Source organism: Megalops cyprinoides, chromosome 2 (assembly GCF_013368585.1).
Source record: "Megalops cyprinoides isolate fMegCyp1 chromosome 2, fMegCyp1.pri, whole genome shotgun sequence".
NCBI lineage: Eukaryota > Metazoa > Chordata > Actinopteri > Elopiformes > Megalopidae > Megalops > Megalops cyprinoides.
Window position 1 is genome coordinate 3,586,175 of NC_050584.1, and position 17,515 is coordinate 3,603,689.

General features: G+C 41.9%; 1 protein-coding gene across 4 annotated transcripts in view; it reads left to right on the top strand.

The window, feature by feature from the left end:
* Window positions 1-14,225, top strand: part of fam49bb (family with sequence similarity 49 member Bb) — a 70,969-nt gene extending 56,744 nt beyond the window's left edge. For all 4 annotated transcript variants that reach the window (XM_036521121.1, XM_036521124.1, XM_036521122.1 and 1 more), the window contains 7 exons: window positions 1,690-1,826; window positions 3,946-4,023; window positions 6,341-6,457; window positions 6,965-7,044; window positions 7,344-7,470; window positions 7,567-7,637; window positions 13,772-14,225. In XM_036521121.1, the coding sequence (XP_036377014.1) occupies window positions 1,690-1,826; window positions 3,946-4,023; window positions 6,341-6,457; window positions 6,965-7,044; window positions 7,344-7,470; window positions 7,567-7,637; window positions 13,772-13,835 (674 nt within the window). In that variant the 3' untranslated portion in view covers window positions 13,836-14,225. The remainder of the gene's footprint in view (window positions 1-1,689; window positions 1,827-3,945; window positions 4,024-6,340; window positions 6,458-6,964; window positions 7,045-7,343; window positions 7,471-7,566; window positions 7,638-13,771) is intronic.
* The last annotated feature ends 3,290 nt before the right edge of the window (window positions 14,226-17,515 follow it).

Below are 17,515 nucleotides of genomic sequence, written 5' to 3' on the forward strand. Positions count from 1 at the left end.
GTGTCCTCCTTCTGAGAAGTTAGCTTGAGCTGTGCTGAGCCAAGCAGGCTTTTCCCCCTTTCACAGCTCCCCAAGAACTTTGGCCTGGGAGCCAGGAGCTGGGAGCTGTCTGACTTAACAACTTAAAGGGTGCCATGGGCTGATGTCTGGGAAATTGTCAGGAGTTTATCTATAAATTTTGGTTCAAAAGCATTTGAAGCTTTGATTGGAATATTGGACTCTTTAATTGGAGCTGGGAGCTTGTAGATTCCTGGAAAAAAAAATCTTTAAACATTTAAATAAATATTTAATTTACTGATTGTAAGTGTTTGGTGCATCCAACAAAGCTCTTCCCTGTGTTTTATATTCTCATGGAAACTGACTGGTTCTGACTCTGCTGACTCAGGTGAATGGGAGCCAGCACCTCCCAACCCTGCAGGAAGTGATCTGCAGTTGTGTGTCTTCCCCGTTCTGTGAGGCTGGTCTCTGGTGATCTAATTGGATCCAACATCTCCTTAGTCCTGACTCACATCTGCATCTCCTCTCCCCATTGCGGCTAGAAATACAGTCCGAGAGACCGCACAGACCTCAAAGCAGGCCTGTCAGGAGTTATTTTGTCTGGGAGGTGAAAGTGCACTTCTATTTTTAATCCATGGGCTCTGTGAAAGAAGCAGAAGACCTGTTATTACAGGATGACAGATCGGTTCGATTTACTGCACTGAAAGCCCTCATCCTGTCAGTAAAAGTCACTTTGCTGCATTTGCTTAAATGAGGATGGGTCTGTATTGCAGCATCATTTGCCAGGTTTACAGTAGGCCGGGCTGTCTGGGTCTGCTCATTGGTGGGTATGTGTGTGTGTGTTTTAGTAGAGTAGCATTAGAACATCCTCAGTGTTCAGTTTAGTGTCACAAGTGTGTCTGTGTGTCTGTGTGTGAGAAGGAGAGAGGCTGCCATGCAGATTGAGATGCCACTAACTGAGTATTATTGTGCCATAATCATAATTAGATGATTTCTCCTGGCCGAGAGAGAGCCCGCTGCTCACTCATCTTGAAAATCACCATGTTACTGTTCCATGATCTAATTTCAGACACACAGTGTTTTCTGTGTTTGTAAGCGCCAGACTGGTAATGATTTTACTTCTTGGTTTAAGATGTCATCCGATTTTGTATTGAATTGTTTGCAGGTGGTAAATAATACTTATGTTAAAAACTGTATGTAAAAAAAATTCATCAACAGCACTCCAAACTTGGATTTGATACCCTTTGTAAATGCCAAATAATTTATAGGTCAACAGTCAGTGTGACCATATAACCCTTACCCAGGGCAAAAGGCAATTTAATGCACACAGCATTAATAAGATACTGAAAAGAGGGAAGCTTGTGTTTCTTTTGTTTTCTTTATTTTCACATCATTTTTTGTGTTGTTTTATGCTCATCAGACCCATTGTTTTGCCCCCTTGTCTTCTGAATATTAGCATAATGCAATCAGTTGATCACTTTAAAACCCCTATACTCTGACTGGTGCCTCATACATTCTGTTTCATCCAGTGGGTGTTTTCTGGAGTTTGTAAATAGCTGTAGGTGATTGCTCTGTTCTGCATCCTAGCCGTGTCATCTGTACATGGGATGCAAGGCCCTCTGTGTGGCTAGTCAGGTCCCTGCAAGGAGGTCCACCTCTGACCCCAGCTTTGTTTCCGATTTCCTCTCACAGAAGCGGCACTGCACAGCCTTCTGGGAGCTCTCACCAGCACTCGCTACAGCCCCACCGAGCACCTGGAGCGGGAGCAGGCTCTCGCCAAACAGTTTGCTGAGATCCTGCACTTCACGCTCCGCTTTGACGAGCTCAAGGCAAGTCTCTGTTCTGTCTGAATTTCGCTTTCTCTCCTTTCTAATCCTTTTCTCTGCGAGTTGTCTCGCTCTCAGGTTTTTTCTTTCTTCACCCTCTGTATCCTCACTCTCGGTTGTTTCTTTCATTTGCCTCACTCCCTCTCAGTTCTCTCACTACACTTTTTTGCTTACCCAGTTTTCTTCTGACCCTCACTCCACTCTTACACTCACTCGCTCTTTGCTTAATTTTGCTTAGTTTCTCTCCATCTTTTCTCTTTCTCTAAATGATCCATGTTTCAGGCTTATGGCTGTACCAGCTATAGTATTCAAAAGGCCAAATGTAGGCCACAGCTGCATTATATATATTTTCCAGGTTTCACCACTTATTAAGGTGAACTGTGAACGATGATATTTGTCCCAAATCATGGCTCAGCACAGATCTTTATAATAGCCCATTAATCAAACAAATGACACAGTTCTCCACTAAGGGGGATGAGGAGTCCACCTGGGATGGTGTTGTAATAAGTGTCTGTCAGAGCTGATTAAATGAGTCCTCGTCTGGCCTCGTTAGAGAGATGGGGCGATACAGTGAGCCGAGTACCCCCATCCTCACCCCCACCTCTGACACCCCTTCACCCTGGGGCCTGTCATTGTCTCTCCGCTTGAGTGTTACCCCACTTGGCAGACCTCTCCCCGCCACCACCCACCATCTCTTGCCAGCCATGCCCAGGCACCCCCAGGCAACATGCCGGGAAGCCCCCAATTAAAACCCACTGCACTGGACTGAGCAATAAAAGAAGGAAGGTAGGGGGTACAAAGTGGCATGCTAACCCCATTCATCAATCATTCACTCACATCCGTGTGAGGTGACCTACTTAGTTTGTGCTTTCTGTTTAAACCCAGTCAGAAGTGAAATGGCCTGTCTGATCTGGTACAAGCTTATAATTAGTGCTGGTCAGTCAATCGGTGCCAGTCGTGCCCATCCTTAATGGCAGGGTTTCTGTATTACTGCAGCCACAACTAGAAGTGAGAGTAAATGTGCTGTTTGTGTAATCAGCATGGTTTCTCAGTGTACTGATGTGGCAGGTGGATCTGCCAGGGTGTCTAGGGGCCAACTGGCTTAAGGATGTTCCTGTTCAAGGTTTGTTCCCCACAAAACGTGTCATCTCCTCTTTTCAAAGCCATGTTAATTCCCATTTTCTAGCCTCTTGTTTTCTACACCATAGCTGTTTTTTTTTATCAGATATCCAATATTAATGCCTTCTGTATGTAACAAATGTGGTAGGAGGTCTGCGAATGAAATCTGAACCCCTGTACCCACTGCACCACTAAATTCTGATGACCAGCGTTGTTACCAGTTGAGCTATTTTAGCATATTTGTAACCTAGAGACTCAAGCCTGCAGAGGTTCAGAATAGCTGACTGTGTCTTCAGAGTGGGAAAGGAAGGGGGGGGGGGGGACACAGACTGCATAGCAATGCTATGGTGAGAAATCTGGGGTTGGTGGTGGGGGTGGTGTGCAAAGCCTCAAAGGAATGGGGGCTCCCTATGAAGGGAGCAGGTGTCCAAACAACTACAAGCTCCTGCTGCCACACTCTCCCTAACCAAGGAGCCATCCTGCAGCTTGTTCTCTGACTCCGTTTGAAAGTCACAATATCCCACTATGGACTGGCCCATGGGGAAATGATGCCAGGCGCTCTTGAAACAAACATCCTTGGCAAGCACCCAGCATCCCTGCCATTATCTCACTTTACTGTTGTTGGTCTGTCTGTAAGAAATACCAGTCACATCACCTTGTTCTACTGTTGAAAAAACACATGAACTCATAGGCAAGTGAGTAGCTGATAGGATAGTGACCTTGTTGTCGTAAAGTGGAATAAACTCCCCCAAAAAATGGAAACGAATCATTTCTTTCACTGATCCTTTGCTCAGTCCTATTTTGTGCTTGTGTACAAATACCCTAGTCATAACAGTGATACCTTTAATCCAGTACTCAGGATACCCACTAGCTGCAAGGTGGCATACTGAAGACTGTTGTTGTATCCACCCTTTGGTGGGGGCTTCAGACAACGCAGTGTACTGTTTAACCATGATGTTTGGATTCAAGCATTTCATTCATGTATTTAATTATCTCCCGGCAGATGACGAATCCAGCCATCCAGAATGATTTCAGCTACTACAGGAGAACTCTTAACCGCATGCGTATCAACAATGTCCCGGTAAGCACCCCTGCCCCCTTCATGCCAATTACACCAATTCAGGAAGGGCCTTTTGTTTGAATAATTCATCGTGTCCTTGGGTGAAAAGATGTGCTTGACAGAGGATGTGATTTAATGGGCTAAAGCACGTGGTGCAGTCAGGAGGTTAATGGCAGAACATGAAGTGTCTTGACAATTTCAGTCTCATTGACAGGTTGCAATGAGGAAGAACATTGGACATCCTCCACAAGGAAATGTGAAAAGGCTTTTAGTCTGGCCTCTTGATCGACAGCAGGAGCAGACAGGAGTAGTGTTGTTTCTCTCTTATGCTAAAGTCAGTCCCAGCTTTCATGGCTTCACACCAGATGTAAAGCATAATAGAATATGAATAAAGCAGAATAAAAAAGGAAAAATGTGTAAAAGCGAAAATGTGAAACTGTGAGGCCCAGCATAGCAGAATGGTGATATGTAGCAGGGCTGTGACAGCAGATTGTGAGAACACGTTGGGAGCACGTCTATATTACTGCCTGCTCATGTGCAGCCATCTGTATCACCACCTGACCGAGGGCTGTAAGTGTATTATTCTCCCATGGGGGCGGGTCAGGTGTGCCCCCAGAGGCCTAGCATAACCCTCAGCCCCCAAGCATCACTGGAGGATGGAGCTGGTATTCCCCCTGTGAAAGCCAGTCTCCCCCATCCTCACCTCAGCGTTCATAAATCTGTGTGTCAAATAACAGTATGCTCCCCGTCCTAACATCTGAGCTCCATAATCGTTCCTCCACACTGGCTGTTCTTGATTGAAAAAAGAAAGCAAGTCACTGTGAAAACAGTCTCTCTAAAGCTGATCACTCATGCCCCATCTCATTCAGCTCAGTGACTTCTCTGTGTACATGATGTGTCTGAAATCTTATTTGTGAAGTCCTGAGGATGGTGATATCGATGTTTGTGAATTCTACCATAAGCGCTTGCATGAGTGGTATATAGTTAATGGTGGGGTTATTCTGCAAACTGATTTAGACATTGCAAAACTGCTCATGACATTCCAATGACATTCCAATCAGGTTGACTTACCTTACAGTGTTGATATGTTGCTTTGAATTTTTCTCCCTTAAATCATCCCTACTACTTGTAATTGCCCAAATGCCAAGTTGCGTAATACAGTACATCCATGCTATAAAGGCTGTAGTGGTAAATATGCATTTACAGGGAACTACTGTCAACTTATTTTAGGGTCTAAGCTGACTTGGCAGGTTATGCACTTAACTATCTAAGGATATAAGTGAGGCAATGTCACTGGGTTAAATTAACTAAACTAAATGAAATCGATTAATTTCAAATTACAATGATCCTACTCCACATGTATTTTAATGACCAGTATTACCTGGAATTGTGTAGATAATACCTAAAATCTACAACTTGTCATGCATACTAATAACAATAGCATTTGGTCAGGAGGTGTATATATATAGGAATTCCAACACAGAACTGAACTTTGAACCCCCCATCCCCCCCCCCCCCCCCCCCCCATACTGAAGCCTGGACTATTCTCCACCCATCCCTACTCCCAACATTAATAATCACACAAAAACAGTCTATGTCGTATTCCTGTGGAATATGTAGTTATATTTATATTTTTTATATTTATTCTTCATATTTATAAACCTACAATGTGCCTGGATGCCCTTGCTGTAAATATGTGTAATTTGTAGCTTGTTTTCTGTGAAAATTCTTGTTCTTGTCTCTCAGTGTCGTCATTGTGTTATGTCGAACTGTAGTATTGTCACCGTGGGCCTGAGAGAAATGCAATTTCAATCCTCCGTATGTCCTGTGCATATTGGAGAATTGACAATAAAGTTGTTTTGAATTTGTAAATTTTGACTTTGACTTTGAATAGAAATATGTATATTGACAGTACAGAGAGAGCTCATCCACTTACCCAGTGTAAAGTCCATGATTTCTTCTCACATGTATTATAATCTATAGTGTTGTCTATTAGGAGAGGGTATTGAAATGCTACTGAGTATCCAGTTCAGTGACTTGACTAGGGGTAAGATGTTCCATGAAGAATGTTTTCAGTACAGTGTAAAGGATGGGTTCCCAGTTGGCGATGGACAACTCTTTGGACCTCTTATAACAGTGGTGAATACATGTGAGGAAAAAAAAACAAAGTTTCACTAAGCATAAAATGGAAAAGTAGTAAAATAAATGCAGCCTCATTTGTTAATGTCATGCTTAAGGAATTGTTAACTTTAAGTACATTGTTAGTGCTGTCTGCTGCTCTGATAATGTTCAAGAGGATAATAATTCTCAGTTTCAAATTTCAAATCTTTATTTCCAGGCAGAAGGAGAAAATGAAGTAAACAACGAACTGGCCAACAGAATGTCCCTCTTCTATGCTGAGGCCACGCCAATGCTGAAAACATTAAGTGATGCCACAACGAAGTTTGTGTCTGAGGTAAGTGTGGGCTCGTTAAGGTCATGTGTGTTGTGTTACTGCCTGTACATAATTTCATACATTGTTATAGCAACATGAGTGGGTTCCAAGAACCTGGTCTGATTTGACTCAATGTTTCAAGAAGCTTCAGTAATTCTCATGTATATATGCAGTCTATGTTCATCCACACTGTTAAAACAAGTTGCCTTGTTAAAAGGAATCATCTGTTGTTTTGTACAACCAATGTGTAAGATTTTGTGTCACATCTCAATTTGAATTTATTTGGTCTCTGTTCCTTTGAAATGTCATTATTTTTCTCATATCCTCATTAGAATATCTTGTTATTCAGATTCAGTTTGCACCTCCTTAACAATTTTGTGTATATTGTGGCTCTTAGATTATGATTATTTGTCATCCTATAATCATGGATCAAGTCACCAAGAATCCTCAGTGCCCAGAACACCTGTTTAATGAAACCAAGTCATGATGTAGTACTGTTTACTGATATGTTACTTTTTGGGCTTGCAGAACAAGAACTTGCCAATTGAAAACACAACGGACTGCTTAAGCACAATGGCTAGCGTGTGCAAAGTCATGTTGGAGACGCCGTAAGTTGTCCATGCTCCTTCATAAACTGAAAGTAAGGAGATCTGCTCTACAAAGATGTCACCTGTCCTGTCGTCTTTAACGACGGACATGTGCCTCTTGTCTGCTGTTGTGCGGTGATGCATGTCCAGTGGGTGAATATATATGCACGTGGCAAATGGGATTGGTGTGCTTGAGTGAGAAGCTGTGGTGGGTGAACACGTTGGACCGTGGTGTGTAAATGTGTATCTGGGATGCAACTCCCATTGTTCTGTGCAGTGTTAAAGCACTTCAAGGGCTATGTGTGTGTTTGTCTGGACAGTGAGTACCGCAGCCGGTTTGCCAGCGAGGAGACCGCCTCCTTCTGCCTCAATGTCATGGTGGGAGTGATCATCCTCTACGACTACGTGCACCCGGTCGGAGCCTTCGCCAAGTCCTCCAAAATCGACGTGAGTCCATTCATCCCACCATGGCTCCTGTAAAGCCTGCTCTTTCCACGCTGACCTGCTGTGACTTATTTAAATTATGGTGTTATTTTCACCTAGATGAAAGGGTGCATCAAGGTTCTCAGAGATCAGCCTCCAAACAGTGTGGAAGGCCTTCTCAATGCTCTCAGGTAAACCCTTTCCCTCACCGGCCCTCTGGACATTACAGGACGCTTGTCATCCTTGTAGGTTGAAGGTGAAAATTTGACTTGCCACCTGCGTTCCCTTGTTTGTCTGTCTGTCTGTCTGTCTGTTCTGGCTCAACCTATCCACAGAGGTCAGGATATTACATTACATTACATTCAGGACAGCAGAGTCACTGGCCATCTTACAGTGAATACCTACCCAAAACCCACATTCAGTCTGAATCTTAGCTTCCCTCCCAAACCATAATTCATCCTCCCCTTATTTGAGTAGTCCTATTACTGTAGGGTATGTTTTTTGCTGTATTGTCTGTATGAATATATGCACTTTAGTGTTGCACTTACATTTTTTGTAGCGCATATTAGAGCCTGACCGATAAATCGGTGTGTTGATATTATCGGCCGATATGAGCTAAACGCAGACAAATCGGTAATGACATTTAAAAAAAGAAACGGAGAGATGGAAAATGGATCCTTCAGCCATGGTATGAGTGTTGTTGTTGTGTGGTTTGTCCACCAGAGGGCACACTGCAACTCCACTTTTGGCAACACACGTGTTTGTAACGCCACAAATCACAACAATCAGCTGACCCAAGCAGAGTCGTGCAGAATAGCCCACGATGGAGTGTTCAGTCATCTGTGTTCATGGTAAATTGATAATTGCCACATGAAATACATTACTTAAATAATAATAAATATCCCCCATCACTTCTCCTCTTAGCCTAAATAAGCCTGACAACGTTCATGTCAGCCATGCCTGGTTTTGCTGCAGTACCGTGAAAGCCGGTACCGTAAGTCAAACATCAAAATTATGTTTAACGTTATGGTAGTTGAGTGGAGTAGGCTAAGCTGTTGACAAACTTGATTGTAGGTTTATTTATGAAACAGTGTGGCAGCGAGTAAACAAACAACGGTCCTATCATTTCTCCCTCGTCATTTTAAAAATTCTCTGGCAACACTACTTACAGCAGCTTATACGCTGTCCATTACTAAATTAGGTTACCCACAAAGCTAGCTGATACCATGTTTATCAGTGGAAGACCGCTAACATTAATGAGCAGTTAAACTATAGCGTTTAACTTATTCTGTCTAAATGAAGCAATGGTAAATATATCTGCGACTCGCATGTCTGTAGTTACAGTGGGTGCATTGGAAATTATTAACCCTTTCGCGCGTACGGTCACACTGGTGTGATTAGCCGTTTAGCGTGTATGCTAAAACTGGTGCGATTTGAACACTAGATTGGAGAAATTCTACCTAATTTTAGCTTTGAGGAAACAGCAATTTAATGTAACAAATGCTAACTGAAAACTATGAGAAGCTTAATAACGCTAATGAAAACATAACAAACCATGCGCTACATAGCATAAAAAATAAGTTATGTGCGAAAGGGTTAAACCAGAGGGCACATGTAAATAAACGTGAGCTGAACAAGTATCTAACATGGCTTGGTAGCCAAACAAATTATCTAGCTTCTCTTTCAAATGTGTAGTCGCAAGTCCTCGTTGCAGACAGTCATGTAGTATTAGATGCATTCAACAGCAGCGTTTACTCTAGGTCACTCTATCAGTTTACTGCATAGTTTAAGACGGCATGATATTTTTTTAAAACTTTTTTTTGTATTTTTATACATTTGACTCTTATTTATGAAAGCTTTAATATATTTTGTTGTACTTTTGTTCAAAGTACTATTTATAACAATAAAACAAGTTTATGTTTTGAACTGCATTATGTCATGGTATCTTGGAGAAGACTCTGAAATAACTACACATAACAAAATGTTCGGGAAAGTCTTTGTTTATGTTACGTTTCTGAAAAAAAAAAAGAATATCGGCTGATATATCATTATCGGATTTTTAAATCCTCAAATATTGAAATCGGTATCAGTCTTAAAAATCCCGTATCGGTTGGGCTCTAGTGCATATTCTTCTATTGTGGTACTAATTAATACAACACTTTTCAGGGGACTGATGCATGCTCAGAAGTGTTCAGATGTGATCAGTTGTGTTCTGTATGTTCCATTGTTACTGCTTGATTAAATGCAGTTTGTACTTTTACATTGCAAGTTGATCTGGATAGGTGCATCTGCTAAATGACTAGATTTAAATGCCAAGTATTTGTCATGCAGTCTTTAGTGAGTGGTCTGTTCTGTGTGCACTTGATACATCAAGTCACTTTCCCTTTCTTTTAGTTTTAAATTCTTTTTTGTATTTCATACTCCAATTAGTGCATTTTTTTTTGTAGTATCTCTGACAGTTTTGTGGCAATAATGCACACACATATAGTACCAGTAAAATGTTTGGACACACTTTCTTTTTACTAATTTCCACATTTTAGAATAATTGTAAAGACATCAAAACTATGAATTAACACAAATGGAATTATGCAGTGACCAAAAAACAATATTGAAACTGAGGGGGCAGTTTCACCCGTGACTAGGTTCAGGCTAAATTGCTGTCACAGTGGGGTGTCGGTCAGGACACAGGAGTCAGGTTCTGGGTTCAGTTGTTTATTGGGGATTTGGGAATGGGTGGATGTGGGTGTGTGTGATGTATGTGTGTGTGTGTGTGTGGTTTCTTTGGCACAGATGCACACAACAGCACAATGCTTGGTCCCCAAGGGCTTGGTCTCCCCAGTTCTTCACCTCCCAGGTATTGTTGCGGTACTGAGGTGGAGGAGGTCACCACCGCCTTTATATTGTACCGTATCCTTGGCCCTATTGAGGCCCTGATTGGTGGCCGAAGGATACGGGCAGGTCCGAGGGCAAATGGTGACCTGGGGGCTGTCTTTGGGGGTGCGCCTGTGCCTCGAGTTACCTGTGGGGGTCCTGCTGATAAGGGGAGCAGCAGGACCGGTTTGGGCAGGTTTCAACTGAGTTGTAAACAAGTGCCTGTGAGAGGTGGGGGTTGTGCGCAAACAAAGACAAAGACAAAAACAGAAACATGTGGCCCTTTTCTACAAATATAAACAATATAAATTTCTAAACAAATCAAAAGTCATATTTTAGATTCTTCAAAATAGCCAAAAGTATTTTTTAATTAAAAAACTACTTCACTATTTATATGTCTAAGAAACAAATTTTAAGCAGTTAAGCAGCATTTAAGTCTTTAGATCAAAATGTCTTTGAATGCAGTATCTTAATCAGGGGTGTCCAAACTTGACTGGTACTGTGTATCTGTATATAATCTCAGGATGAGCCTAAAGCAGGGCAGAAAGTCCTGATTCTGCTGCCTCAGGGCATTCCCAGCTGGCCGTGACTCAGCTGTGGCCTGTGGTAACACTTCCCTGGCAGTCCCATGGTCACCCCTTAGGCAGCTTCACACCTTCATGTCTCACACAGACAGGGCCTCACTCCCGCACTCTTTTCAAGTAAAGGAGGGCAAGTGCCAATCAGACCCATCCCATCAGTCACTCCACCCACACCACATCACTGCCCATAGGCTTTAGTATTTGCTAATCCAAAAGGTTGAGTTCAGTCATGGTAGGAAATGAGTTGTATCATTGCAGATTGTGTCAATTTTGACAGCCTGTCTCCTGCACCGTAACGCAAATATGTGAGGGCCCCCCCTGCAGCTAACCCTGAGTGGGCCCCTTTCCTGCAGCACAGAGCTGGCGAATTTTAACATCTTTCATAGTGAGGATACTTATCATTTCAAACGCACAACGAAATTTAACAGACTACTTTATAATACTGGACACATTATGGAGTTAATTGTATTGAGTAAATTTTAAACTGTTGGAGCTTTTTAACATTACAAACTATAGTGTCACAACCGCTGTCAAGGTGCTGATCCTGCAACAGCCATGCAGAGGAAGCAATATTGATATGGCTTTTATGGCCATAGGAAGCCAATTCGAAATATTGTAATATAAGCATATTGCGCAACAGCACAAGTACTCCAAGCACTGGAAAAAAAAAGCGTAATTGTAAACAAGGGAAATTCATGGGTAACTCGAAACTCAGGGATGTGGAAGCCTACACGAGCCTCTGCTTAAACATCCTGCAGTGTTTGTAGTATCGCATCAGCCCTACCCCGGGAGGACTACCATGAAGGAATATGAGGCACCAATGCACTGTCAAAGGCACACAAAACAGGACCTACAGCTGCGTATAGATTTGCGGGGTGTTACGCCTGGATAGCCCTGAGACAGGCACACGAGCGGAGTGAGTGATTGGAGAGTCACACCATATGACTGCTTAATGGACGACGGACAGAGAACTCCACGCCATCCTTGAGATGATAGGCACCCTAAAGATATAAAATAAAAATGGGAAATATTCCGTTCCATCTCTTTGTCAGTCCTTAATAGTCGACCTTAGTCAGGATAGCATGTGACCTACACATGTAGCCTATTATTTAGCCTACTAGGCTAATTTGATCATGTTGTTGCATTTCTCAGAAATGTGTTTTGCAACCAACGGTCAGAACCAACACCAAACATGCAGCAAAGAGTGTGACTTCAGAAACCACCGTAAACATTTGATTTTATCAAGTGCCGTCGAGTACTGTAAAGTGTATCCAATGCAGCTGTACTCTGTCTTAAATGGTCGCTCCTAAGGAAAAAACTAAAAGGCTAACCATTGCCAGAAAGCACCCAGGATTACTTTGTTAGCTGCAGAAAAATCCGCTGTTAGGGCATACTCACACTAGGCCCGGTTGTCTTGTACCGTGCCCAAGCACGATTGCCCCCCCCCCCCCCCCAACTCCCCCGCTGGCCTGCGCTCACATTGCGCTTAACGTTCCAGGCCCGAGCACGCTTACATCATCACAATGCGAACTTTTTGTGTTGAAGAAAAGCGTCAAAAAATTTTGACAAACATAGCTAGTTCATTAACAGGCTACCTATCTGAACGATTGTTGAAGACTAGCTACTTAAACAGGTTGGCTGCTTCCTTTGTGATACTCTGACTAAGCCCCTGACAACAGCAATGCTTACATCGCCACGTATGGTTAGTTTTATTTCACTTGCTAGTAATCAAGCTAATGTGGGGATCCACAGAGTTATTTTAGGTATAGATCTACACAGAGCTAACCAATCGAATTTTGGAGGTAGCCAGCTTGTTATATTTAAGGAAGTCAGCTAGCTAATCAAATGATGGTTTAAAGGAATTATTATGACTGGGTGTGTAACTAACAGATATCCAGCTAACTGTTGCTATAACGGATATATTTGTTAAATGGGACAGTCGCATCATTGACGTCTTGTTTGAGTTCCGTTCTCAGGCACGGTTAGCGATCACACTAGATGCATACCGTGCCCGAGTCCAACTGAACTGTGCCCGAGCCCACCTCTTCAAGTGGGCCCGGGCACGGTACGGAGCGATCACACTAGTCAAACAAACTTGACTTTGAGGGTCAGACGTGCTTGGGCACGGTACGGATTGCCTAGTGTGAGTACACCCTTACACGCCAGTAAAATGGTATATTGGAGAAATAATTTAAACACAAATAGGCTAACTGTTTATCTTGCCAACACTGTCTGTAGCTGTCTAAACTATAGCAACCATCTAGCCTACCTGTTAACTCTGACAGACTGCATCCTTCACGGCTGACAGGATTTACTGTTCCAAATATAGATGTTATTTTCGGAAGTTTGGCAGTGAATTCAGCAGATTTTTGTTTATTGTGCCGTTTTTGGACACCGCTTTGGTATTTTCGTTTCATTTTCAAAGTGGCCCTGTTTTCAGACTGTGGTGATGTCACTGAGTTGTAGGCACTGATTCAAATTTTCTGCCTAATGTATAAATTGGACCAAAAGTCAAGTCAAAAGTCAAAGTCAACTTTATTGTCAATTCTCCAATATGCACAGGACATACGGAGGATTGAAATTGCGTTTCTCTCAGGCCCACGGTGACAATACAACAGTCTCTGATGCAAAGATTTTTTAAAATATTTGTTTTATTTTTACCCCAATAATGGCTCTGAAAATAGACAATATTATGATGTGCACCCTATATAATTGTGTGTTTTTTTTTTTTAAATAAGACAAGATTTAAAAAAAAAAATGTTTATCATAATAGTTGTTGACAGATGGGGGCAGGGCCCGTTTGGACTGCGGGGCCCCCCTGCCTTATACTTTACAGCCATGCCTGTCTCTAAACAGCATGTTTCCCCACACAGGTACACAACAAAGCATTTGAACGACGACTCTACCTCCAAGCACATTAAGGCCATGCTGCAATAGTACCAATCCTTGGGACAACTGCCTGCTACTCACACAATTTGGGAGACAGTATTCTCCAATGACAGCGATGCACAGAATGTTTTAAAAAAAAAAAAAAAAGAGAGAGAAAAAGCGCTACTGCTTCCCCTTACCCTCCACTTTTATAAAGAAAATGTTACTGCTATCATGTGAGTCTTTTCTGTGCCAAAATCTTATACAAATTAAATTGCTGAAAATCATTTTTTATGTTTTGGAAAGGCCATACAACGAGTGGCAGCTATTAAAGCATACTGTTTCTGGTTTTTTCTATGTGAGGGTGCAGGGAGAAATTTGACTTGAAAATTTAAAAAGATAAATATATAATATTTTGTTTTAATTAATATTTAATATTGCTTCCTCTGCATGACAGAATTGCCCCTTTCCTTTATTTAAGAATGAAATGAAATGTTTGGATACATTTCAGTTTTTGTTTGGTTCTGCTTGATCATCAGTAAAGTTAAGGAAGAATGTTTAAATTATGTTTTGTTATACAAAGGGTACAAAGTAAAATGGATTATGAAAATAGAAAATAATTATGAAAATAGTACTGTTTATATTTGACATCTTGTTTTTAGTTTTGATTTTTTGTATGAGTGTCGTGATATTCTTTATTTGAAAACTAACTTTCAAACTGTGATGCGTGTGAATTGGAAATACAAGGCAGACACATGTACATGGAGAACAGATGGCGGTTGTACAAAATAAAAAAGCTTTTGGTTTTCTAAACTTCTTGCCTGCAGTCTTTGTTGTTGAGTGGTATTTTAATGAGTGCAAATGAAAAAAAATTTTCACTTGCTGTCTTCTGTATTTATGGTTAATTGTCTTAGTAAATGCAGTGATTTGCCTGTTTTTCTCATATGATTTCTGCTATTGATTTCACAATGTTCACAGTCAAACAGTCCAGTGAAATGAAATCTGGTCCCGCACATTTCAGTGAAAAAGCGCAATGTCCTCCCACACTCCCGGAATCATAGCACTCGATTCACCATTTCCCCTTTTATAACTCTCGGATACCATGTTAAAATTTAAGGGTCTGTGAAACCAATTCAAGAAATACACACTAAGATGAAACACATGAAATTAGGGCTGTGTCCCAATACTAAGTCAGCTGCCTGCTGCCTGCATCCTTAGAAGTGAGCTCCCATATAAGGTAGCATCCCAACGGAAAAGGCAAGACCTCAAAAAATTTAATCAGATTATCATGTTAAGTATTTCAGTAGCTGTAAAAGACTTCACCTTTGTTCGATGAACAACCAAACTACCGCTATGTTAGCTGGATAGCTAGCTTGTTCTATTGGAAAGTAATGTGATTACTAGCAAGCTAGATAGCTTGTTCATGAAAAGCTCACCAAGGCTTAAAAACATTATGTACGTTATTCAAATAATTAGAATGTATTTTCTAGATATATTCACAACAAATTACTGAGTTCATTGTATACAGACATTTATAATGAGCTCCTCTGCTACCACCACATCTACTGCTGTGGTGTTCTCAGCCGCCATTAATTTAACGGAAGTTGAGAAGCCTGAGGTAATTGCAAAGACTTATGGGATACCCTACCTGGCGAAGGACACATCGGATGCTGCCTTCAAATATAACCAAAATAAGGCACCTTAGAAGGACGCATTTTATGATGACTTCAGTTTGGGACGTGCCTACAAAGGCAAAGTGTGCAAAATTGTGAAAATAGTGAAAATGCTCCCTTCAAATGCTGCCTTCTAAGGCAGCTGACTTCGTATTGGGACACAGCCTACATGCATGATGGGGATGAGGGAATGGAACACCTAATGTCTACCGCATACTGTAACATCATTTTTACCTTGATACCATAACTTCCTTACCTGCTGTAGTATTGTAATGAGTCCCTGCTTCTGGTGTGCAGACACCACAATCTCCAGGGATACAGCTCCAGAGCCTTACCGTCTCCATGCCCATAAGGAGGATTCTTAACCTGGTCTGCCCCAGTAGAAAACCAGCTCTGTGCGTTTCTATACTGTGCCTGTGTACCAGTGTGTTACAGAGTGAGGGTGCTGTTACCTGGGTGTGTGTGGTAGTGTCTTTTTCTGCTGCCTCTGAGCTGATCACCCCAGCTGAAACCCTTTCACAAAGCCTGCTGAAGTGAGTTCACACCAGGAGAGTGTCTAGTCTGCATGTTGCTCACAAGGGAGAGGAATGCCAGAAGGGGTTACCGTTTCTCTGCACCAGTCAAATGTTTCTCTTCATTTTCAGAGTTTGAATTTTGTGTAAGGGTGCCTGTCCTTTTGCCTAATTTGCTTGTTATTAACATTTACTTGATTGTTACAATGCAATATAACATCAGAAGGAAATTAAGAAACTGCAAATATAAAAAGTTTTAAAGCTCTTCACTTTAACGATCTGACGTATGAAACATTTTTTGAAATATTGAGTAGCTAATTTAAACACAAATACATTACTGAATGTTTTAAAGTATCAAAGGAATCTTGTTAAAGTATATAACCCTTTCACCAAAGACAAGCTCATGTACAAGACAGCTTTGTGGACAAGGATTCAAGTTGCACACAGGAGTGGTAGGAGTGTGAAACACTTCCCTAAAAGCAGTAAGAAGCTCTCAACATGGTACTTGTAACTGTAGTTTGAATGATTGCTCTGAACAATAGTAGTTTCTCAATTACTTTTACACTTGATGCATGAGAAAGATGTGAAATAAAATGTAGTTCCCCTTTTCTGAAAATGAACATTAACATACAAACTGCCTGATACGCACTTTGAGCTGTGCTTTGTTTATGGGGCCCACTCCCGTTTTTGAGGCAGTTAAAAGGATGTAAGAACTACTCAGTCGGCATTTATGTCCACTATTGTGTTTAATGTCCCCACAGTTGATTCATGGCTTTTTTCCTTCTCTTTCCTACATCCCACTATTACTTATTTTTTAGGCATCTGGTGAATGACAAGCATCCCCCCTTCTTCCTCCTCAGAGCCCCCCTCCTCTTCCCTTGTTCCCTTCTGTGTGGTGATGTGGATGCTGAGTAACTGGAATAGCTGGGAAAAAGATGGCTGACATTCCTATAGCGAGGGGTGGCCTGGGACTTCACTTCCACACAACCAGACGGAATGAGGGGCCACTCTGTTATGCCAATTGGTCCCTGCCTGTGAGCTGATTTTCCTGTCAACCACTATAATAGCAGAGAATAGGTAGCTATATCTCTTTTCCATTTAGAACCAGAAACAGCAGCTTATGGCTGACACATGTGATGCATTCCACATTCTGACACCCTTTTCACAGGTGGAGGCTGAGCTCTGTGCATGTATGTTAGTACTGTTGGAAAAGCAATTTCAGTCATTGTTTTGAAAGGCCCATCCTGCCTCAGTTATCTTATCCATGCTGACCATGGCATCGCCGGTTCCCTTTCCCACTGCAAGGCCACCACTGATAATGTAAAGGCTGTGCTGTAGACATCAGTAGTCTTGGCCTTGAGGTAATTCACAGCCTTTTGTGCAATTTGTTGATTAGCCTTGACTGTCCATGGTAACCTCTTGTTGCAATACAATTATCCTTAGTGCTGCTTGCAGTCAGAGGAGCTGTGCTTTCCTAATGGCCTTTCCAGCTGCTCAGACAAACGTTCCCACGACAGTCGTGCAATGCCAAGTCACCCTCATTCAGCCTGTTATTACTTTGCTT